The sequence below is a fragment of the Delphinus delphis genome, chromosome 4 (genome assembly GCF_949987515.2).
Source record: "Delphinus delphis chromosome 4, mDelDel1.2, whole genome shotgun sequence".
Taxonomy (NCBI): Eukaryota; Metazoa; Chordata; class Mammalia; order Artiodactyla; family Delphinidae; genus Delphinus; species Delphinus delphis.
The window spans coordinates 18,960,494-18,986,243 of record NC_082686.1 but is presented as its reverse complement, the minus strand read 5'-3'; the positions used below and the strand labels follow the sequence as shown (position 1 = coordinate 18,986,243).

The window sequence follows — 25,750 nt, the reverse complement described above, 5'->3', positions numbered from 1 at the left end:
CAACAGTAGAGGATGTCACCGCCTAGAATACATGCAGGAGTCCAGCAGAAGACAGCCAACCTGCCCAGTTGGCCTGGAGAAGCTCAAAGATGGTGGAAGACAGAAGACAGAAGAGGGGCTAAAGAGAATGGGATCAACTAAAGGTCTATATACAAACCAGTTGATCTCTACTCCATACCCCCTACCTCCAAATACAGAAGGACCTGAATCCAGATATTTGCCCACAGGTAAGATACTGGAGGGATCTCATAAAATAAAAGAACAGTCTGGGGAGAACGAGACTAGTCATTATAGAAACCAGTCACCAAGACTGACAATCTCTTCATTCTAGCATTAGAAAATCCCCATCATAACAGCCAGCTTCACCTACTTATCTTGAGAAGCCAAACCTCGTCCATACCACAGAGCCACCACTCAACCTCCCTCCAGCCGCATTATCAACTAAAACTAACAACCAACAATCGCTACATTTGGAAAAAAAAAAAAAAAGCCTGAAACATGAAAGACTGAGATAAGCAAAAAATCCAACTCTAGAGGAACGAGATCATTCAGGGACTAGGAAATAGATGAATGAACAAATCAATGACTGTAACTCTATTAGTATGTTCAGAAAGATTCACAAATACATACTATAACTGTTAAACATGAACAAGAGAGTGGTACATAAGAGCACGTCAGTGAAAGCACCTGGGTCCAAATTCCAGCTTTGCTACTTGCCAGTTCTATGCTCCCCAGTTTCCTCATTTACAAAATGGAAACACCGTCTCAACAGGTTGTTGTGAGGATTAAATAAGAGACTCCATGTGAAAAGCTCAGCACGATGGCCAGTATATAGGAAATACTCAGTTACTCAGTAAATAGTTAATCCATCCACAAACACTTGCCACTTGCCACAATGTTGTTTACTGCATCACTGTTGACAACAGTGAAAAATGGAAACTAGGATGGTCCTATTTATGTTTGTAAAAGATGGCATTTGTATTTGTGCATATATGTTTATACATGTACAAAAAAGGACTGAAAGGAGAAAACAGGCCAAAGTGTTACATTCGGGGAGAGGAGGAGACAGGGTTGTTTCTGTGTAAAATTTTTATTGTGTTATCCTTTAGAAAAAGGAAAAAGTAAACATCAGTATACATCTTAGGGAGAAAAAGACAAAAAGCACACACAAACATTACATAGAAAACTTTTATTTTAATTTACTACACATATCTAAATTTGAGGAAGTTACTAGGCAGATGCACTTTCCTCTGTAGGATGAGTTTGATCTTCAGGTACCTGTAAAAACATAAATAGCTTTACTTTTCTAATAAACACTTTTAGTTTTACCCTTCACCCACCGTTTAAAATCACTGCACAGCCTTTCTCTTATAATGACCCTGTCTTTGTCTTTCTCCTTCAATAGTAATTATTATAGAAAGTTAAGTAGAAAGAGAAGAAAACTTACAAGACCAAGTTCCCAATATAAATTACCAAGTACAACAATTCCATTAAAAATACACTGAGGCATATATCTAGGCTTCTCAAGATGGTCATTTTATTTTTCATCTATAAAATGAAATCGTTAGTTTAAGAAAAATATCAGCAGTGTTGCAACAAGGTATTTTAAATCAATCTATCTTGTTGAAAAAAATCAATAATTCTACTTTGAATACAGTATAATACAGGTTTAGTAGAAACAGATATCTGTATGTTAATATTTCTATTATATGTCACTCAGACATAGCAAACAAACAGAGCTAAACTGTATCCCTCATCACCCCCAAAACCTGCCCTACTTCCTGCATTATCTATTTCAGTGAACGGCTCTATCCAGGTGCCCAAGCCTGGCATGAGAGAATCCACAGTTCTCTTACCTGCATATTTAATCAACAGTCCTATTAGTCCCACCTAAGTAACTCTCACAGCCATTTTCACTGCCCTGCCGGAACTTCAGGATCTCATCACCTACTATGGCTTAAGTCACAGTTATCTTCCATGCTGCCCCCAGAATGAGCTTTTACACAGGAATAGTTTACCAATAGGTCACTTCCTTATTCAAATTCTCCAGTTACCTGTCACTTCCTTATTCAAATTCTCCAGTTACCTCCAATCACCTTCAGGAGGGGAATGCAAATTCCACATCATGGAAGACAAGCCCCTCATATTCTATTTCCAACAAACTAATCTGGACTCATCACCCACCCTACATGTGACTGTACATCCAGATTCATCTTACATTCACCACACACTCCATTCCTCCACACCTCTTAGGCGAGTAGCTTAAAACCAGCTTAAGAAACATCAATTCCTGGGAAGCTTCCTTAACCAGCCCCTCCCAGCTTGGTTTGGGTCCTTCTCTTCTTTATGCCAGAGCCCCACATGTACACCTGAATTGTCTGCTTCTAAGTCTAGTTATCCTGTTCAAGTAACTTCCTTGAGGACAGCAAGAAGATTGTGTTCATTACTATACCCACTGTTGCTGGCACATAACAAATATTCAATAAGTCTGTGTAGTTAAATCAATGAAGCATATGTTTAACCTACTCCCTTTAGACGAGCAAACAAACAGTGGAAGAAGGAAACTGAACCAAAATAAATGTTGCAAAAACAGCTACTCACTGATTTCTACTAGATACTACTCTAGGTTACTGTCTCTACTATTTTTCTACATTTCTTATAGACTCATTTTTTTCTCTAGTTTCTTAATCTAAAATGGACATTGTGACCAACCAAAGAGATAAAGTTACTCTCCCTATTCAAAAACACTTTCTTCTCATGAGAAAAAGAAAATTTATATCACCTTTACACAAAAACATTATAGCTAAGTGCCTAAATAGTGAATTCTATCTGTAAAGTCATTGATAAAGACTAGGTTTACACATCATCATGCACAATAATCACTAAAAATGTATTGGGTAATCCCCCATATGCCGAGTGCTGTGTTCAAACTCTGGCATTACACATAGTATACAACCAACCCTGAATGGGTTAACACAATGTAAATGTACTAGCAAAAATAATCAGAAAACAATATGAGGAGGGATACAATCAAGCAGAGATTGCAGGGATGGATATTTGTTCAGAGATTACTCTGAGAATGTTACATGGAGAAGGTACGATTTGGACAAGGTCTTGCAGAATGAGTAGGATGTAAACAGACAGGAGGAGGATGGGAAACAGAGTCTAGACATAACTGTCATAAAGAAACAAACTTGAGCATAAGTTTGAGTTAACAATATGCAATACGTATTTGAAAGTTGCTAAGAGAGATTTTAAACCTTCTCATCATAAAAAAAAAGCTAACTGAGATCATGGATGTGTTAACTAACCTTATTGTGTTAAACATTTTGCAATACATAGATATAACAAATCATTACACAGTATATCTTAAAATTACACAATGCTGTATGGCAACTGTATTTCAATAAAGCTGGAAAAAAATGAAGTGACAGAAGAAGGTAAACTAAAACAAAGAAACAAGAAAGTAAGTTTGATGTGTACTTGTAAGCTTGACTAGAGTGGAAACTTAGGGTAATGAGGAAGGGTTCATGAGGCCAGGTTACACAGGAGAGCTATCAGATAATGTAAGTAAAAAGTTAACACTTAGTCTCTGAAAGAGTGAACAGGGATGATCGTGGTCAAGAAATATAATCATTCCTATTTGTGAAATCTAGATGCTAGTGACACAGAATAAACGACAGTAGCACAAGTATTCAAATTTGGTTCTTCAGGACATTTGAATATTTAATATGTCAACTGTCGAGGCAGCTTTAACTCATATCTGGCAAATCTTTAAATGTTCATTAAGTTTACCAAAAAATTATCAAGACCTAATTAACACCATTACAACCATTAAGAACTACAACTACTATACAGTAATATTCTTATTTTTCTTCAAGTTCTACAATATCATTCCCATGATACTAACAAATAAAAATGAAAAGAATTGCCAAATAACAACTTTTCTCTTGCCAAAATACTAACAGGGTCAACAACCACAATACCGCTTTAGCTATTTAGACAACTAATTACTTTTTTCTTTCTTTCTCTTTTCTTTTTTCTTTATTATTTTGTTGTTGTGGTAGTAGTGGTTGCTTAATTTCAAGGAAAATTTCTTCATAGAAATGTACTCACCTGTTGTCAAAAACACCATTTTCCGAGACCTTTCCAATAGTTTATTCCATATCGTAAAATGTGCCTTGAGAAGAAAAGATTTACTATAAGTTATATAAAGCACAAAAGTTACAATAGAAGAGGCTGAGTCTTTACATAGGTTTTAAACAAAACAAATACATAAAAAGTTAGGCAGTACTAATGAGGCGAAGTGGTTCCAAAAGTGAGTTCAAGTAGGGAAAAAGGGTACATACTATACAGAGCAGCTGCTTTGTTTAGCATTTAAGAAAAGAAGACTTAAGGACTGAATATGCCATTCTTCCTCTTTGTCCTTCTTAATCATTACCACCGTAGAACACGTTCCTTCTAATGGGAAGCAAAAATCTGTCCCACTTTTCCACCCGTTCTTTTCTTAAATAGCCAGTTCCAACATGCTAGTGGTCATTCTTCAAATCACAAGCAAGCACAAGGAAAGGTTCATTAAGAATCAACTGTGACGCAAGAGGGAGGGGATGTGGGGATATATGTGTACGTATAGCTGATTCACTTTGTTATACAGCAGAAACTAACACAACATTGTAAAACAATTATACTCCAATAAAGATGTTAAAAAAAAAAAACAACTGTGACATCTCACACTGAAAGAGCAGACCTAGAGGATTTAGTAAATTACCCTAAAGAACAAGTAAAAACTAATGAAGACAACAGTAAAGTTATAGAACCACTTTCCTTAATTCTTAACAATCTTATGTAGCAGAGGATTATCAGAATGCATAAATGAAAAATGCAAGGTGCAAAACGACCACATCAATGTTACTAACTCAGTTGAAGGTGATACTGAGGGATATGGGTGGGTCAGGGACTATTTCAAACTGGATGAGCTGGTAAAATCTGTAATAAAAGGTAAAATTACTAAATATGTACATGCAAACCTTCTGGAGGAAGAGCAGCATGGTATGTTAAAGGGAAAACCATACCTGGCTCAGGCAGAATGAGCAGCAGGTGGGAGACTTTAAGGTGTGAGTGGAATATAACGGGTAACGGAGAAAGCGGTATGAGATGCAGTCAGAGAGAGAGAGGCAGGAGCCACACAACGTAGGGCTTTGTGAGACAGAGTGAAGGGTTGGCATTTGTTCATGGGAAGCCACTGGAACGTCTGGGGCAGAGGAACTGCATGATCTGATATGTATATTAAAAGCTTCGTTTTGGCTACTCAGCAGAGAATGTGCTGTAGGGGGCAAGAATGAAAGCAAAGAAGGGGAGTGAAGAGAAAGAGCGACAGGGATGAGGGAAGCAGTAGTGGATGAGCTGCTATGCCGTGGATGCATTCGGAATATGTTTTAGGGTTAAGAGTTGAAAGGACTTGCTGGTGGATGGGATGTGGCATGGCTATGAGGGAAACAGAGAATCAAGGATTACCTCAAACAGCCGGCTAGACGACAGTATCATTCACTGAAATGGAAAAAGCTAGGAAAGGAAGGTGTGTGGAAAAAACATGTAAAGGACACGTATGGTAAAAACTAAAAAATGCTGATGAAAGGGATGAAAGAAGATTTAAATAAATGAAAAGATATATTGTGTTCATAGATTGGAAGGCTCAATGCAGTAAAGACATCAATTCTCCCCAAACTGATATACAGGTTTAATAAAATTTCTATCAAAATCCCAGCAAAGGAGAACCATTGAAGATGGCGGAAAAGTAAGACGCGGAGATCACCTTCCTCCCCACAAATACATCAGAAATACATCTACATGTGGAACAACTCCTACAGAACACCTACTGAATGCTGGCAGAAGACCTCAGACTTCCCAAAAGACAAGAAACTCCCCACGTACCGGGGTAGGGCAAAAGAAAAAAGAAAATCACAGCAAGATTTATTGATAGAAAAAAGATTACCCTAAAGTTAAATGGAAAGGCAATGGATCTAGAATAGCTAAAACAATTTTTATAACAAATAATAACATGGGAGGAATTATTCTACCTCATTTTAAGACCTATTAAAGCTATAGTAATCAAGATTGTGTGATATCTGGAAGAGACACATAAATCAATGGAACACAATTGAGAACCCAGAAATAGACCCACACATATACGACCACTGATTTTTAACAACAGTACAAAAGCAACTCAACAAAGGAAGGATAGCCTTTTCAACAAATGGTACTGGAGAAGTTTGACAAGTATAGGGAAAAAGAAAACAAGGAACCTCATCCTAAATCTCACACCTTATACAAAATTTAACTCAAAATAAACTACAAACTTAAATATAAAACTTTTAGGAAGAACAATAGGGGAGAATCTTTGGGATCTAGGGCTGGGCATTTAATTCTTAGAATTGACACCAAAAGTATGATCCATAAAGGGAAAAACTGATAACCGGACTTCATCAAAATTAAAAACTGCTACCTGTTTTTAATTGAAAAGACAAGCTACAGACAGAAAGAAAATATTTGCAAACTACATATCTAGCAAAGAACTAGTATCCAGAATATCAAAAAAACAAAAAAAAAAACTCTCAAAACAACAGTAAAAAAGCAAACAATCCAATTAGAATGTGGGCAAAAAAGAAAAACAGACATTTCATCAAAAAAAGATACAGATGGCAAGTAAGCCCATGAAAAGATGTTCAACATAACTGGCCAGTAGGGAAATGCAAATTAAAATTAAATAAGAAACCACTACAAACCCATCAGAATAGCTAAAATAAAAATTACTGACAACATCAAGTGCTGACAAGGATTAGAAAAACTGATTATTCACACACTGCTGGTGGGAACAGAAACTGGAACTTAGCTTGGTAGTTTCCTAAAAAACTAAACATGCCCCTGCCATATGACCCAGCAATTGCACTCCTGGGCATTTATCCCAAAGAAATGAAAACATTTATTCACAAAAACCTACACACCAATGTTTACTGCAGCTTTATTCAGAATAGCTTTATTCAAAGTAGCCAGAAGCAACCCAAATATCCTTTAACACGTGAACGGCTAAACAAACTGTGGTATATCCACACCAAGGAATACCAGTAAGCAATTAAAAGGAACAATTTTTTTTTCTGTTTTTTTTGTTTTGTTTTGTTTTTTATTTATTTATTTATTTTTATTTTTGGCTGCCTTGGGTCTTTGTTGCTGCACATGGGCGTTCTCTAGTTGTGGTGAGCAGGGGCCACTCTTCGTTGCAGTGCGCGTGCTTCTCATTGGGTGGCTTCTCTTGTTGCAGAGCACAGGCTCTAGGTGCACGAGCTTCAGTAGCTGTGGCACTCGGGCTCCGTAGTTGTGGCTCGCGGGATCTAGAGTGCAGGCTCAGTAGTTGTGGCGCATGGGCTTAGTTGCTCCACAGCATGTGGGATCTTCCCAGACCAGGGATCGAACCTGTGTCCCTTGCACTGGCAGGCGGATTCTTAACCACTGTGCCACCAGGGGAGCCCAACAGGAACAAACTATTGATATATTGATACATGCAACAATTTAGATGAATCTCCAGAGCATTACACTGAGTGAAAAACCCAATCCCAAAAGATCACAATAGTGAATGATCCCATTCATATGACATTCTTGAAATGACAAAATTATAGAAATGGAGAACAAATGAGAAGTTACCAGAAGCAAGGAGGTGGGGGCGGAGCAGAGGGGAGTGGGTGTGAGTGGCTGTGGCTATCAAAGGCCAACATGAGGGATCCTTGTGAAGGAATTGCTCTGTATCTTCACTGTATCAATGTCCACACTCTGGCTGTGATAGTGTGCTATAGTTTTGCAAGATGTTACCATTGGAAAAACTGGGTAGAGGTACTTGGGATCTCTCTGTATTATTTCTTAGGACTGCATATAAATCTACAATTATCTCAAAATCAGAACTTTAATTAAAAAATAGAAGCATTAGCAAGGGGTGGGAGTAATATGGAAAATGATATGGAATAGATCCTCAAAATAGATTAGGGAGAAGAACGTGCCAAATGTTAAGGCCAAAAGGCACCCCTGAAGGTCCTATCAATATGTGCTCCATTACCCCTCACTGCACCCTCCTCTATACTAATTTGAAGTATTAAAAATACTATCTCGGACTTCCCTGGTGGCGCAGTCGTTAAGAATTCGCCTGCCAATGCAGGGGACACAGGTTCGAGACCTGGTCCAGGAAGGGCCCACATGTCGCGGAGCAACTAAGCCCGTGTGCCACAACTACTGAGCCTGCGCTCTAGAGCCCACGAGCCACAACGACTGAGCCCACCTGCCACAACTATTGAAGTCCGTGCACCTAGAGCCCGTGCTCCACAGTGAAGAGGCCACCGTAATGAGAAGCCCACACACCGCAACAAAGAGTAGCCTCCGCTCGCCACAACTAGAGAAAGCCCACGTGCAGCAACGAAGACCCAATGCAGCCAAGAATAGATAAATAAATAAATGTATAAAAAAAAGAAAAACTATCTCAATTTGACTTAATTTTTTCAACCAATACTTCTTTTGTAAATTATCTGTTTACATCCTGGGTAAAATTATTTTTAATCATAAACCCAAGTTGACAAAATATTAGTGTTACACAACTTAATGAAAATTAAAATGTATGTCCTTCAAATTGGTAAAAAATCAAGACCAGAATCACACCCACACCCAAACTGAATGACCTGAAACTTTAAGCTTTACTTACTCTTAAGTGCACAGGTAAAGAGAGACCCTGGAATCTTCGTACAAGACTCGACTGGGTGGCTTGAAGATTATGAACCGCTGACACTTCGTACTGGAAACAAATACTTGTTCTTGGAATAAGAGGGCCCTCACTCACATCAATGAAGTCACCAAATCTGATTTGATTTAAAAAATAAACAAATAAAACCTCAAAATCAAATCACTTATAATAGTTAAAAAAAATCTATTCATTCTTTTTGCCACTACATCCCTAATCAAGAACAATCTATGTGGATCAATTCCATCTCTAATAGCCCCCGACACAAGAATCGCAAGTGATGAGACTAAAATTTTAGAAATTAAAGTCAATGAATCCGGGCTTCCTTGGTGGCACAGTGGTTGAGAGTCCACCTGCCGATGCAGGGGACACGGGTTTGTGCCCCGGTCCGGGAAGATCCCACATGCCACAGAACGGCTGGGCCCGTGAGCCATGGCCACTGAGCCTGCACGTCCGGAACCTGTGCTCCGCAACGGGAGAGGCCACAACAGTGAGAGGCCCGCGTACCACAAAAAAAAACAAAAAAAACCCAATGAATCCTTTTCTTACTTAGCATTAATATAATTTTAAAGATTTTTAAATATTTTTTTAATTAATTAATTAATTAACTATTTGGCTGCTTTGGGTCTCTGTTGCTGCATACAGGCTTTCTCTAGTTGCGGCGAGCAGGGCTACTCTTCATTGCAGTGAGCGGTTTTCTCACTGTGGTGGCTTCTTTTGTTGTGGAGCACGGGCTCTAGGTGCACGGGCTTCAGTAGTTGTGGCTCGTGGGCTCTAGAGCACAGGCTCAGTAGTTGTGGCACACGGGCTTAGTTGCTCCACGGCATGTGGGATCTTCCTGGACCAGGGCTGGAACCTGTGTCCCCTGCATTGGCAGGCAGATTCTTAACCACTGCACCACCAAGAAAGTCCCTTAAAGATTCTTAAGATCACTGAACACATCATGCTATCAAGTGGATCCAATGTCTAAAACTGATATCCTATCACCTTATAACAACTAACTGCAACAGAGTTTAGAATTTAGCATGTAAGACAGCTTCCTAGAGGAAAAAATTTAAATCTGAGTCAAGAAAACATTAAGTTGAGAAAACAGATACAGGCCGTGAAGCCACTTTTGCATAATGCATTCTTACCTCTCTCATCCCAGCATCAGAAAGCACACTGTGATATAACTTCCTTATATGTAACATAAGTAGTAACTAATTAGGCAGTACTCATGTTTCTATATACATATGAATCATGTTCATTTCATAACAATGAGTATTTTGCCCAATTTCAAAATTAACTCTAAAAATTACATTTTCTTACAATGGTTTCCAACTCTTTCAGAAATAGAAATAACAAACAATAAAATGAGGAACAGAAACCACAACTGTTCCTGAAGATGACTTAAAGCTTCCAATTACACCATAGCAAAAAATTGAACAAAGCAGTAAAAAGTAAGGTAATAAGACCAACAAATTAAGGTACAAATCTTTTCCAGTCATACACCAGTCAGGTAACAATAAAACTAAACCTTCCTATAAATTAGCATAGCAGTCAATTTTTATATGTTTACTTACCTGTGTAGCTTGACTATTCTCTCAGGGTTCTGAGATGCCTTCTCTTCTATGAAATCTAATTTGTACCTAAAAAGCAGCAAAGAAACAAATGTTTTAATCCTAAATGTACAAAAAGGTGTTTAAAGCCACTTCCCTTTCTCTTCCTCTTCAGCCGTAATTTTTGCAAGAGGGGTTTACACTTGGAGTCTCCCCTTCCTCACTTCCCATTCACACCTCACTTCCTTCAATCTGGCCACAGCTTCACAACTCCACCAAACTGTTCTCCTTGGTGCCAACCTAATGGACACTCTTTAGTCCTTATTTCCACTGCTCACCTCCACTTCTCAAAGTGTTCTTTTCCACCGGCTTCTGTGGCATTCCCTACTGCTTGTTATTTTAACTCTCTGGTCACCCTTCTCTTTCCCTGCCCTTCAAGGGTTCTGTCCATAAACTCTTTTCACTCTAAGCATCCTCTCTGGGCTAGCTCCTTGATTTGCACAGTTTTAATTACTACTTATGTGTTTATATCTTCTACACCTCTGCTTCCAATCCACATACCTCTTCTGAGCCCCAAACTGTATATCCAAAACACTCCAGACATCCACCAGGGTGTCTACAAGCATCTTACACTCCCAAGTTCTCAAACTGAACAAAAACTTACCCTCTCTTTTCTCACCAAATTTATTCTTATTCCTGAATTCCCTAGGTTAATAAATGACACCAACTACCCGCAGCTCCAAGTGAAAAACTTCAGAGATTTCCTTGATTCCTGTTTCTCCCACCACATTCCCTCCATCCAATTCATTACCAAGTCACATCAATTCTACTGCCTAAATGTCTCTCAAATCCACTAGGGTCTGTCAGTATAATGAATAGTACAGATGGAACTGCACAGCCCAGGTTCAAATCATGACCTTACCACTTACTATTAAGAGCCTTGCCTATTTACCCCAGAATGCTAAACAAACATTACACATGTGTGGCAAGGTTGGGAAGCGTCAGTTTGTGCAAAAACATCCGCTTACTGCCACACCCCTTCTTCCAGAGCCCTGATGATTACTGAGGGAGCCAATTCCCTTGAATACTTGTTCCTCTTGACCCACTTCTAAGAGAAACTCCTGTCCCCTGGGAGGCAAAGCCACTGAAAGTTCCCCCTACAGGAGAAAGGCCCCATCACTGATCCACCTTCAACCTCCAAAACTCTTGTCTCCTCAAACTTGCCCCTAGATGATCTCCCACCTCCCTTTACACATTCACCTAAAGTTATCAAAGTCCTACAAGCCTCTCCTAGACTTTGACAGTTGAGTGGGAGGAAAGGGAAATCTCAGTGTAACATGAAATGAAAGTTTAGAGTACGCTGCCCAATATAGTAGCTATGGAGCACTTAAATGTAATTAGTCCTAATTGAAATGTGCCTTAAGTGTGAAATACACACCAGATTCTGAAGACTTAGTATGAAAAAGAGAATTATAAAATATTGTTTTTAATATCAATCACATGCTGAAATGTTTCACATACATTGTTTAAATAAAACTGTTTTATTAAAATTAACTTCACCTTTATTCTGAATTTTTTTAATATAGCTAACTAATAAATTTAGTTATATAGATGACTCACATTATATTTCTATTGGACAACACAGCCCTAGAATTTTGGTGGGGGAGGTGACTTGATAAATTCTGATAATTTAAGGAATTTTCTTATAGAATTAATGGTAATTTAGTTGTAAAGAATAATTTGTACTCCAGTTCAGTATATTCCCACTGCTTTCTAAGTACACTGGTTCCAAAATATGCTAAATGTTATAAACTAGCCCCATGAGAATCTGTGCCTCATTTTATAAATAGCTAAAGAAATTCCAAACTATTTACCTTTAACAATTTGCAGGTGCACATTTTGGCTTCAGAATCTAGTATCTGTATGATTTTTTGCAATGCAGGTATTCCTTTCTAATTAATTCTAGTTTTAATTTGTTTAACATTAAAATTTAGTTTATGTTCTCACAATTAGTAGAAGATAAATTGGAAGTTTTCTGAGTGAAAAAGGGAACTGAGAAGGCAGGCAGGATTTAACATGTTGGCGAAGAAAATCTATCAAATGGCTAATTCCCATGCAGAAGACTAAGATCTGTGTGAACGTTTTACTTCAGCTGTTAGCTGCCTCCGAACAGCTGGTATTTTCTGTCTTACCCTTTTCATCTGAAGAGTGGAAAGATGGGAAGGGAAGGTTGCCAAATGCAACAGTTTAAATAAATTTAAGTTTAAATTCAAAATAATACAATTTCTTAACGTAGGCTACCACTTCACAATGGAAGGAAAAAAGGGAAACATATTGCTATGGTGATATAAAGAAAAGGACTAGCCAAAGAAAAAGAGAAGTAAGACAAAGTAAGAAAATTATCAAAGGTGTGGCAGGGGTACTTCTTCTCAGTGAAATAATGAGATGAACAAAAGCAAATAGGCTGGTGCAGAAAAGAGATCCCAGAGCTAAAAAGTAAAAAGTGTGCTACATAAATACATCAAATATGAAAGTTATTAAGAGCTGAATTTTCTTCATTACATACAACTTTGGGAGGTTTAATTTTGTTTAAAAGGAAGCCAACACTTACTTATTGTGTTGAAATATTTCTAACGCCACTTTTGCTTCAACTTCCAGAGTTTCAAATGGAAGATCCTTATAAATTAAAGTACGAGCATCTTTTGTGAAGGAACATAGGTTCTCCTTAAAAATGAAAGTATTAACCTTTTGTAACAATTTACTTAAAAACATTTCCCTATAAGGCAGATAAAACTGTATGCTTAATATTATAAGTCCAACTACAACAAAAAGCAAATTTGCTAGGAAAGAAAGCATTAATTTGCAACAATTAAATACTGGAACCATAAAATGTACAATTAGCAATTTTTCCCAATTCTACAAACTATAAAACTTGTAATTAACTTGTAATTAAATAGCCGCCTATATTAGAAATATTATGGATAATCCCACAAAGAAATTTTAATGAACATTTCGTTCAAATTATACAGCCCTATAAATGTTTATTAAAATGATGGTGCAACAAGTAGAAATACTAAGAAGTAAATGGTAAGATACAAAAATTTGTTTATACTATGAGTATAAAACTAAGCTTTTTAAATAAAGGCATGAGGAAAAAATTATTATTTATGTGATTCAGAAACTTTCACTAGGAAATGTAATGTCATCATTGGCCATGTCCAAAATATAGCATAAATCCAATATTAGAAATTTCTGTTTAATGAAAATGTCAATTTCACACAATTAAAATGATTAATAATACACATTAACAATGTTTATGAGTTTAATAAAAACTATAAATAAAAACTATAGTTTTCACACTATAAATCATAACTAATACAGAAAAGATCAAGCACTATTATGCAAATAATTTTTGCAATAAAATTCTTTCCATAAACTTCCTAATAGACTCTTTTGAATGAAATGACTCTTCTCCATTCTTAAATGGACAATTTTCTGTACAACCAATGCACATTCATGGTTTAATATAGCTGTTACTTGACTGTAACTTTCCCCCACTTTCTAAACCCCATGGTGCCTGCAATTAACTAGCACATTTCTTTTTTAAAGTTTTATCTTTAAAAAAAGGAAAAGGAGGCAGCAAGTTTCATACATAATGAGACTTAAATTTTCATCTCCTTAGTTTTTACTTAACTCCCCCAATGAATTAAGAATCTTGACAGACTTGAAAAAAAAAGAAATTATATTGCCACAAGTCCACAGATCATGAAGAAACCATTCCAACCTCTCCCCTCATGCCCCCATCTCTCCCAATATCTCTCTTCCCTCCCTTTCTCTCTCTTTTTTCCTTCCTGTTTCCCTCCTCTCTCTCTCTCTCTCTCTCTCTCTCTCGATATTAAGCAGTAACGGCAGGATTACACAAGAAATAACTGTCAAAGCCAGCATTTAAATCTGGATCTTCCCTGACTCCAAAAATTTTTTTTTCAGGTGTCATTTGTGATTTCCTTTTTTTTTCCCCCCACATCTTTATTGGAGTATAAATGCTTTACAATGGTGTGTTAGTTTCTGCTGTATAACAAAGTGAATCAGCTATACATATACATATATCCCCATATCCCCTCCCTCTTGAGCCTCCCTGCCACCCTCCCTATCCCACCCCTCTAGGTCATCACAAAGCACCGAGCTGATCTCCCTGTGCTATGCGGCTGCTTCCCACTAGCTATCTAGCTTACGTTTGGTAGTGTATATATGTCAGTGCCACTCTCTCACTTTGTCCCAGCTTGCCCTCCCACCCCCAACCTCCCGTGCCCTCAAGTTAGTTCTCTACGTCTGCATCTTTACTCCTGCCCTGCCACTAGGTTCATCAGTACGGCTTTTTAAAATTCCATATATATGCATTAGCATACAGTATTTGTTTTTCTCTTTCTGACTTACTTCACTCTGTATGACAGATTCCAGGTCCATCCACCTCACTACAAATAACTCAATTTTGTTTCTTTTTATGGCTGAGTAATATTCCATTGTATATATGTGCCACATCTTCTTTATCCATTCATCTGTTGATGGACATTTAGGTTGTTTCCATGTCCTGGCTATTTTAAATAGTGCTGCAATGAACATTGTGGTACATGTGTCTTTTTGAATTATGGTTTTCTCAGGGTATATGACCAGTAGTGGGATTGCTGGGTCATATGGTAGTTCTATTTTTAGTTTTTTAAGGAACCTCCATACTGTTCTCCATAGTGGCTGTACCAATTTACATTCCCACCAGCAGTGCAGGAGGGTTCCCTTTTCTCTGCACCCTCTCCAGCATTTATTGTTTGTAGATTTTTTGATGATGGCCGTTCTGACTGGTGTGAGGTGATACCTCATTGTGGTTTTGATTTGCATTTCTCTAATGATTGGTGATGTTGAGCATCTTTCCATGCATTTGCTGGCTGACTCCAAAATTTTTGCTTTTAGAAACTACAATATTTCACTAAATCCAAGATGTACCACTAAGAAAAAACATTACCAGTTATAATCATAAGATGCTATCTACTGTAAGTCACATTTGCTCTAGAGAATTACACTGAGTGAAAAAAGTCAATCCCAAAAGATTACATACTGAACGATTTCATTTACAAAACATTCTTGAAATGACAAAACTATACAAATAGAGAACAGATTAGTGGTTGCCACAGTTTAAGGATGGGGGGGCGGATGGAGACTAAAGAGAAACGTGGGTAATTTTGGCAGTGATAGAAATGTTCCTGGCTGTATCAGTGTCAATATCCTGGTTGTGATATGGTACTATGGTTTTGCAAGATAATACCATTGGGGAAACTGAGTAAAAAGAGCATGGAATCTCTATGTATTATTCCTTAAACTCCATGTGTATCTATAATTTTCTTCAACTAAAAACAGTTTAATTTTAAAAAGTTATAGAAACAAACAAAAGACACATTTGTTTTCAGAGATATTAAAATGTGAAAAAAATGTACATAGCGGAATTGATAAAATGGTATGCTACACTGCCTCCCCTCTTCTGATCTCCAGACTTCCAATCTGTAGGACATACAGTTTTGCTTAATTAAGAATTAGGCATTTGTCTGTTCTCCCCAATCATAACTAAGCCTCTAGGCTTGACTTTTGCAAGCCATCAGCATCCTCTACCTACACAGCACCTGATCTAGATTCACTCTGTTAACCAGGCTCCTGCTGCTACCCCAGTCCCAGACCAACAAGGAGCACCCTCCTTATGAAGGCAGACCATTCCAGAAGAGGCTAGTTTGCTGCTATTTAGTTTGCTGCTATTTCGGTTACCTTTGTCAAAGCCCGATATTTTAATTCACCCCTCCCCCACTCTCAATGTAACCCTTGGTGATAGGAAGATCTCAGGATGCAATAGGCTTAAAATGGCTTAGGGCAGTGGTTTTCAAATTGTGCTCTGAAGATCCAAGGAGGTAAGGCTCCAGGCCCCTCGCCCCCACATCAACCAAGATAGTTAAGCTTCTATATTTTATTCTGGGTACCATGCTGTTGTGAATACCCTCAATCATATACATCTGTCTTAAATACACTAAAAAGCAACAATAAAGATTGACTGATTCTTTTAATATCCTCGACATGCAGTACCATTCAACAATACTAACACAGGACTCGTTCTAACAAAGAAAGGCACAGACTCTAAAATTAATACTCCAAAGAGTAGACTTACTTTTGTTGGCATCCACTCATCAAGTCTCTTATCCAAAACTACATCATAGCAGAAGGCTCCAGTGATTACTGTAAATCCAACCAAAATAAAAAGCAAAGTCAAATCTGTTAGGGTAGAAAGTTACTAACTTGCAACAAATGAATATTTAGACCATAAAATGAAGGGTCAACAATCTCTCCCAACACTACAAATTATAAAATTGTCACCATTATTCCAGCTGCTTGTCAGAGCTATACCAACTTTCCCCCCACCATAAAACTAACTCACCTTTTTGTTAACCCAACATCACCAGTATTTTTTAACCATTCACATTTTCTTCAGGAATATTACCACCATAGAGATCTCAAATATTAGTTACTAGATATAAAAATTCCTAAAGAGTAAGATAGTTAATAAGTAGATGAATAACTAAATGGACATGAAATGTTTAATTTCTTTTTTAATATCTTCTAAATTTCATTTTTTGTTGTTTTGTTTTGCTTAGAATCATTTATTGCCAAATCAAATATTTTTTGGTATATAAACTTCCACCTTTTTAAAAAAAACTACAGTTGTGATCCTACTACACATACTGTTGCAAAATCCTAGTTTTAGGAAAATTACAAAGAATGTGAACTGTTCCACCTCCCCAAAATGGTATTCCTCCCCAGTGTCAGGGTCATTTCTGGTGAAATGGTACCACCTAAACACAGTTTTCTACAGAAGTCTATTTATACTCATATCTCCTCCTCCCATTCTGTTTGGAAATAAGTACTTAAAATGCTAAGAAATAAATACTGACACAATATAATTACATGAAATTCACATTCAAAAGAAACATTCTCCTCTAATTCTATTATGTTAATAACTGACCGCCAGTAATTAAATAAAATGGATTCTTTTACCATTATAAATAGAAGGTATATATGACAGTAATAGGATGGATTTTGTTACCCATAATAAATGGAATGTATGTATGATGGTAATTTATATTAGACTAAATTAGAAGTGAACTCTATACAACAAAAATATGTACCAAAATATTCAAAGATTACAGAAAGTGTCTGTGTGTCTATATACACACACACATATATATATATATGTATATAGACACACACACACACACACACATATATATGTTTATTTATTTATTTATATGTGTACATCACCTGGAACTTCTGGAGCTCTGACCAAACTGACCACATATTCATCTTTGAATGCCCTCTCTATCACACAGCCCATAATCATGGCACAAGAACGCCAATAAGCCTAGAAAAATAAAATGCACACAAACATAATAAACACAAGATTTACTAACATTTCTTTAATATAAAATTTAGGTTGACTTTTGACTTAGGAACCATTTCTCAAATATCTGTCCATCCTCCACATTTAGCAATGGTTACCATCAGACCATGACATGACCACCACCAAGCAAAACCCACAAAAGAATGAAGCACCAACTTCATGTGGTTAGCAATGTTTGTATAAGATACCAGACACTATAATGTTTATCAACCAATAAATAGTTTTACTATCAGTAGTAATTTTACTTTTAACCCAGTATAAAGTTAACTTGTTAACAAACTTGTGCTAAAGTAAAATAAATATATTAAAATATACCTGTTTATAACATACATAAATATGGAGGGATAACCCAACTTTTTTTTTTTCCATCTTTATTGGAATATAATTGCTTTATAATGGAAGCCAACTTCTAAGAATTACTTATAGGCTTCCCTGGTGGCGCAGTGGTTAAGAATCCCTCTGCCAATGCAGGGGACATGGGTTCAAGCCCTGGTCCAGGAAGATCCCACATGCCACGGAGCAACTAAGCCCGTGCGCCACAACTACTGAGCTGGTGCTCTAAAGCCCACGAGCCACAACTACTGAGCCCACGTGCCACAACTACTGAAGCCCGTGCGTCTAGAGCCCATGCTCCATAACAAGAGAAGCCACCGCAATGAGAAGCCCACGCACTGCAACAAAGAGTAGCCCCCGCTTGCTGCAGCTAGAGAAAGCCCGCACATGGCAACAAAGACCCAATGCAGCCAAAAATAAACAAATAAAAATAAAATAATAGGGCTTCCCCGGTGGCGCAGTGGTTGAGAGTCCGCCTGCCGATGCAGGGGACACGGGTTCGTGCCCCGTTCCGGGAAGATCCCACATGCCGCGGAGCGGCTGGGCTCGTGAGCGATGGCCGCTGAGCCTGCGCGTCCGGAGCCTGTGCTCCGCAATGGGGGAGGCCACAACAGTGAGAGGCCCGCGTACCGCAAAAAATAAATAAATAAATAAATAAAATTTAAAAAAAGAATTATTTATGACTCCTATCCTATACCTAACATCACATATCACTTAGGTTATTCATATTTATAACAAAGCAACCTCACTATTAACTGGGCTTCCATCTCACTAGCATTTTGATCCATGGACATGCCCAATATGGGTATCCATGCAATGACCTTCCCAGAGTCATAAAGAGAAATGTAAGTCCTACACCATCTTAAGCTCTGTACTGGCACTACTATAAATAGGCACGTGGCTTTCCTAAGCTCTTCTCCGTATCTGAGGACAAGAGTGGGCTCATTCGGTTGCACATGGCAGAGACTGCTCCAGAATGTGTTCTACACAACCACACAAATATACTAAAAATAAATGCAAACCCAGGCCTTGAAGGCCAGTAGCAAAATGCACTTCTTCATCTATCTGACTTGACTGTTTTTAATGTCTGGTGAACTCCAGGGTCAATGCCTAGGTGCAAATCCAGGCTCAGCCACTTAGCAAACTGGTAACCTTGGTCAGGCTACAACACCTCTCTTTGCCTCAGTTTATTTATCTGTAGAAAGGAGATAACAGCACCTTTTATGGGAATTTTTTTGAAGAGGATTAAATGAGTTAATACCTGTGAATCACTAAAACAGTGCCTGATATACAATAAATGTTCAATGTTAGCTACTACTATTATCATGTCTACCATTTCCTTCTTTAAGTATTTCATTTCAACAAATATTTATTAAATACCTACTGTATGTAAGTCAAGGACAAGATCTAATAAGGGACATGATCCCTGTCTTCACAGAGCCAAGAATCCAGTACATTCAACAGTTCGTATTACAAGGGAAAATCAAACTACTGTATCTAGAGACACTAGCCGCATGTTGTGAGGCCCGGAAGAAAAGAGGGATTCATTCTGACAAGAAGAAACTGAGAAGGTTCCACAGAGCATATGGCATTTTAATTGAACTATAACAGATAAACAGGGTTTTAATAGGGAGGAAAGAAAATACTCGAAGAGCATCAACAAAAGCAAGGAGGATAACACAACAGAAACCATTAGTGACCAAGTCCTCCAGTGTGGCTGGAGTAAAGACGAAGTGGAAAGATGCCGTGGAAGGTGAAGCTCAAAAGGCAGGCGAGAGTGAGAAAAGTGTCCACACAGAGCTGGGAAAGTTATATGAACGGTTACCAGGTAGACAAGTTCTTTAGGAATAAGTGACATCATCCTTACATCATTTAATAAAACTCTTGCAGGACTATTAAGGAAGACTTTCAGATTAAAAAAGGGGGGTGGGGGCTTCCCTGGTGGCGCAGTGGTTGAGAGTCCGCCTGCCGATGCAGGGGACACGGGTTTGTGCCCCGGTCCGGGAAGATCACACATGCCGCGGAGCGGCTGGGCCCGTGAGCCATGGCCGCTGAGCCTGCGCGTCCGGAGCCTGTGCTCCGCAACAGGAGAGGCCACAACAGTGAGGCCCGCGTACCGCAGGAAAAAAAAAAAGGGGGTGGGGTGGGTGGGAGAGTTAAAAAGTTATTGAAATAATCCAGAAAAGATGGTGAAAGACAAGAATGAAATTACTGCAATATACAGGGTGATTAATAAAAGCAAGCTGAACAAAGATATGAATGTCATTTAGTTTTCTCAAACCAAAATACAGAGACATTAATGCCACTGAGGATTTTTGAACTATGAACATGCCTAATCTACCAAGTAAAACCCTGATTATCTAGTACAGTACAACATTTGACCTTGGCCAGATTTGTACATTTCAAACTCCATAGGAAACAGATTTTAATTTAAAAAAAGACTAGAAAAAAAACTGGGGGGAGGGGTACAAAAGAACATAGAGGCAGAAATACCTTATTGACTTCTCCCGGATCATCATCTTTGAAAGTAAGAAATTTAATTTCACATGACTTGGTCAAAGGCTTATACATGTCCCAAGGCTGTCCGTCCACAAGAGCCAGAATGGACTTCCTGCAGTACCACTCACTTAAATCTAGGAATTTAAAACAGATTGAAGATCTAACTCTAACAAAACCCAAGTGAAAACTTACATGTTTAAGCACTACGTTAAGAAATAAAACAACAGAAAGGCAAGATTCTGCAAGCTGTCCTTTTTGGGGAGAAAAAAAAGATTTGTCGCCAATGAAAAAATGATTCCCAACACATCCAATGTATTGCTAATTATTAATGAAATTACCCAAACAAAAATCATTAAGGCTAAGTCTAACTTGAAATTAATCTGTCGATTATTAAGTAATAAAATAGTTTTCCAAGAGCTACCCTTAAATATTCAGAGAGCAGCATCGTGGATATATTTGGCTATATGCACACACAGCTTAGAAGGGAAAATACATAAATATACATCCCAGTAAGTCTGTTCTAGATGGGTTTGGGGTCTTGCTCCCAAACCATCTTTACTTCCCTAACATGGACTCTTCAAGTTAAATACCGTAGTTACCAGTTTTTATTCAATAATTATCAGTATGAATTCACACATAAACCAATCAGCTCTGGTCTGTTATATGACTCCAGAATGCAACTCCAACTCTGATTAGATGTTTTTTGAGTACCCAGCTATTCACAGAAGTGGTCAAACCACAGGTCTAAATAAGTTCCATAAGGCGGGGGTCATGCCTATTTCTGCTCACTCGCCAGTATAGCTAGAGACTAGCATCAGGCCTGAAATACACTAGGTACTCAATAAAATTTATTGAATGACTGACGGTATGAGTGACAAGCAAGTCTGAGGGCAGTGGTCATGCTAAGAGTGGTTCAGAGGCTTCATCTCTACATGTGATGTGTGTAAAACTCCTGAGCCTGAGCTTTGTCTTAGCCTCCTCTGTATTCCTAATGCCTATCCTACAGCAGATGTTCAATAAATGCTTGCCAAACAAGCAATTATAAGTACTAATTCAAGTGCCAAAGTAAAGGAAGATCGAGAGTACACACTCGGCAGGTCAGCTTAAGCTTTTAACTAAAGTTAATTACTTAAATGGAATCATTACTGAGTTTTCCAAAAATCTGAACAATGCAACCAATCATATATGAGCGAGCATGTAGGTGTACATATCTACTTTTTGTTCTTTTGGAATTTAAACGTTACCAGTTCTATCAAAGCTACTACAAAAGCATTTTGATCGAAAATAACATAGAGGCCTTGTTCCCTTCATTTCCACACCAAATCACACACAGGGCCTTGTTTCCTCCCTTAAGATATGAACACAACAAATATTTTTACCCCAATCACATTCACCCCATGCACTCACACATTTACTACATGTACATGTAAATGTAAACAAAGACACAACACACAGAGGCAAGTGGTGAGCAGATAAAAGACTTAAGTTAGGCTATAAAGAGCAGGAAAGGAAAAGAAGGCCAAAAAAAGCTGCTCATCTGAGGCCAGGGCAGTCCCTCCACCCCAAAATCCTTTAATGGGACTCACATGGTGACTGCTCCCATTACACCACAGTGTGTCTAAAAGAGGCAAGCACACTAGTAGCAATGCTTTCAGGTCTGCCTCCTGCAGGAAACAATGACAGCCCTCTAAACTCAGCCAGATTCCAGCAAGTCCCAGGACAACCTATGCGTTACAGCACCAACCTTCCAAGACCCACAGTGCCCTCAACTGCTAAGCCTGCAGTGAACACTCAGTAAGATGCTAGATAAAGGAGAACTTCCGGGAACTTCAGGGAGCAATTACAGCATCTTGTCTCCTCTGTACCGGTTCTTCTCCTGATTTATGCAAAATCTTCAAAATGGTACCCTGATTCGTTACTTACGCATGGCACAGCTATAAGGAGTTGAGATGTTTTTATTCATGACAAAGACAGTGCCAGGGTCAAATTTCCCAACGTGCTTAACTTCAATCTTCTCAGTTCGGGGAGTTAATGATAGCTGCCTGTTTTTCTCTTTGTTAAAGAGATCATTCTGCATTTCTGTCAGTTCGGTCGGTGACAGTTGAGAAGCAGGTGATGTCGCTATAAATCCTGTGCAGAAGTTACAATAAATGTGAATACTGACCAAAAAAATAATATATTGCCCCACCCTGTTCCCCTCCCGTATCACCATCCTCCAACAAGGAAAGAATAGGAGGCAAGGGAACTTTAAACGCTGTTCACCAAAATGAGTTCAGAAGTAAACTTAAACCCCTTTCTAATATTAATAATTAAAACGCCCACGGAAAAGAACTGCTGCCTGCCCTGATCCGCGCCTTTACTTCAAGTTTGCTCTTTCACCATCAGGTCGCCACTTCCCACCAGTTTCCTAGGTCGTATTCCAATCTGGGCTTTACAATAAGGGGCAAAAAGTAACCAGGAAGTGGAGTCAAAACCAGCCCAGTCATTGGAAACGTGAGCAAAACTGTCGCTTTGAAAAGGTCTTGAGGACAAGAAAGCTCCACGAGACTGCAGGTCCCACGCCAAAACTCTCCATATGTAGAGAGAGAAATGCTAAGCTTATTTTCCAAACCCCAAATCAGAGGATTTGGCAAGGCATGTACGAGTCCAATGTTAAAATAAGGACACGTTTGCACCGGGACGTGGTCTCCCACCCAGGGGCACCCCAAGCTCCTCCCGCGGCCCCGCCCCTGCCCTCCCCGTCCCTCTCGCGTCCCGAGATATGTACCCCAAGGCTGGGAAGGGTGTTGCGGCCAACACAGCAGGGACTCAAAAGACCCTCCTCGGCCCCCAACCCCGCGGGACCCCCCAGGACCCGCCTCGGGCCCAATCTGGGCAGACACCATCCTCTAAGCCTCCCTCCCTGACCCTATGGCCGCTAAAACTCACTCCAGCCGGCCCCGCCGCCGGGGCCGGCCCGCCAGAGCCGCAAGCCCCAGACTCCCACGGCCATTGCCTCCTCCGCGGCGCTAGGAACCTCCGCGCGCAAGTCCTTCTCCGTCTTCTTCCCCGGAAACTCCGAGCGCGCACCCCAGGTTCCGTCGGACAGTTTTGTTCCGGGCCGGGCTGTCGGGCGGCATCCGCCACCAGGGGGCGCGCTCGCGCCTCGCTGATAGTCAGTCGCTGGAGGTCTGGAGTCCAGAGCCCGACTTGTTCCCGGCACGCGGAGGATGACCCGGAGGTCCTCGGCCCCACGGCGCCCGGTCGGCCACCCGGTGGGCTCTGCAGCGGGACAAGCGTCTCCTTTGGAGCCGCAGAGCCCGACACGCGTCGTCACCCTCCGCCCTCCGCGGGTTCGATTCCCCGCCTGCTGAGCAAAACCCTTGTTTCTCTCAAAGTATGTTTCTGGGGAGAAAAACAGAAAAGCTGACTTCTGTTTACTCTTACTTTCGTGGTCAGCCCGGCCGGCCACGTCGATGGCATCTTCAAGCTCTTGGCTTAACTCTCGGTTTTGCAAGGGTGAGTTCTTAGGGTAGCTGGAGTGGGTCTGCGCCTGGCTTCTCCATTTATTTAGCCGTAGTAATATGGACCTCAAAACGTGTCCTGTTGACGTTGGAGGGAACTTGGTAATCCGTAGAGCGTTTTACAAATTATCTAGATTAATTTATATACTATATAGAGAGCACGTTAAAAGAATCCCATGTTAAAGGGTGGAATTTTTGTCTCTTGTTCACTGATGGATCCCAAGCACCCAGAATGCAGCGTTGCACACAGTAGGTGCTCAATATGTTATTTGTTGAACGACTGAATGCCTTTGCATTCAGCGCAGTGTCTGATTCCTTTGTCCGACTAGGATGTTGCTGATATTGAAGTAAGCATCCCAGAGGTTTAGTATGGAAATGCTCTTATTCAAAGTTGTTTACTGCTATAGCTTTATTTAAATCGTGTAAATTGACAAATTCAGCCCAAGGCCTTTCCCTACTCTGCTCCTTGACTTGCAATTGAAAGACACCACCACCAGGTGGCAATACTGGCTAAGGAACAGATGGGCACCGTGAGACTTACCTTCTGCAGCGAAATTGGGGAACCGTGGTCCTAAGGCACAATCTTAGTTATAAGATAAGTACTGGGGATGTAACGTACAACATGATGACTATAATCAACAATGCTATATGGTGTATTAGATAGTTGCTAAAAGAGGAAATTCTAAAAGTTCTCATCACAAGGAAAAAGTATTTTGTTTTCGTAACTCTATGAGGTGATGGATGTTAACTAAACTTATTGTGGTAATCATTTTGCAATATATACATATGTCAAATCATTATGCTGTACACCTTAAACAGAGTTGTACATTATTTATAAAACTGCAAGAAAAAAAGAAGACTCTGTGCTTGTTAGATCTGTCACCTTGACCCAAATTGTACATTCGCAATAACTGCAAAGGGAAAGTATAATTATCGTCACTTTTTTTTTTTTTTTTCGGTTCGCGGGCCTCTCACTGCTGTGGCCTTTCCCGTTGCGGAGCACAGGCTTAGCGGCCATGGCTCACAGGCCCAGCCGCTCCGCGGCATGTGGGATCCTCCCGGACTGGGGCACGAACCCGTGTCCCCTGCATCGGCAGGCGGACTCTCAACCACTGCGCCACCAGGGAAGCCCTATCTTCACTTTTTAAATGAGGAATGTAAGTAAGTGTCCGAACTTGGATTTAAACCCAGTCTGCATTTTACCAGACCACCTCTCAATTAAGATACTATCTCAAAACACGAAATATGCATACATCAATATATATGTGTGATGTGTATATATCAGCAAAAAATGTGTATTTTTTGCTTCCTCCTTAAATTTGATCCCTTGGTGATCTTTGTTTCGCTAGCCTTTTAGAGTCTATCCCCATTTAACCTCATGTAGTTGCCTGCAGAACATTTTAGAGTGATACTTAAACAAAGCCTCAGAACATAAATTTAAACAAGTTTAATCATGAATTGCACAGGAAGCAGTGATTGGAAGTCACAAATATCACAGAAATTAACTTGGCTGGAAGGATGTTAGAAATGATAATGTCCAACAAATACTGAATGTATGGCCAGTCATGTTGAACATGCCAATCTATCAGGTTTTCTCACAACCTACTCATGCAATAAG

General features: G+C 39.3%; 1 protein-coding gene across 3 annotated transcripts; it reads right to left on the bottom strand.

Annotated features, from left to right (window-relative positions):
* Positions 1-1,129: 1,129 nt before the first annotated feature.
* On the bottom strand, positions 1,130-23,678 carry MRPL39 (mitochondrial ribosomal protein L39). Of its 3 annotated transcripts, none has more exons than XM_060010450.1 (10): positions 23,397-23,542; positions 22,553-22,759; positions 20,624-20,763; positions 17,659-17,758; positions 16,511-16,578; positions 12,923-13,035; positions 10,336-10,401; positions 8,738-8,891; positions 4,117-4,180; positions 1,130-1,278 (listed from the first exon to the last, which is right to left on the bottom strand). In XM_060010450.1, exons 1-10 carry the CDS (start codon positions 23,512-23,514, stop codon positions 1,271-1,273), a joined length of 1,038 nt encoding a protein of 345 aa, XP_059866433.1. In that variant the 5' UTR covers positions 23,515-23,542; the 3' UTR covers positions 1,130-1,270. The 3 variants fall into 3 exon arrangements, with proteins under 3 accessions (XP_059866433.1, XP_059866434.1, XP_059866432.1); XM_060010451.1 differs by lacking the exon at positions 23,397-23,542 and adding an exon at positions 23,558-23,678 and having other exon boundaries at positions 1,131-1,278; XM_060010449.1 differs by lacking the exons at positions 1,130-1,278; positions 23,397-23,542 and adding an exon at positions 23,558-23,678 and having other exon boundaries at positions 3,850-4,180.
* Positions 23,679-25,750: the final 2,072 nt, after the last annotated feature.

Excerpts from the sequence above, each read along its gene's own strand:
- MRPL39 (XM_060010449.1), bottom strand. The coding sequence starts at position 23,621 with ATGGCCGTGGGAGTCTGGGGCTTGCGGCTCTGGCGGGCCGGCCCCGGC. Across the intron at positions 20,764-22,552 it reads TCCTTATAGCTGTGCCATGC|ATTTAAGTGAGTGGTACTGC; the intron begins GTAAGTAACGAA and ends TTAAATTCCTAG. Across the intron at positions 10,402-12,922 it reads GAAATATTTCAACACAATAA|GTACAAATTAGATTTCATAG; the intron begins GTAAGTGTTGGC and ends GCTGCTTTTTAG.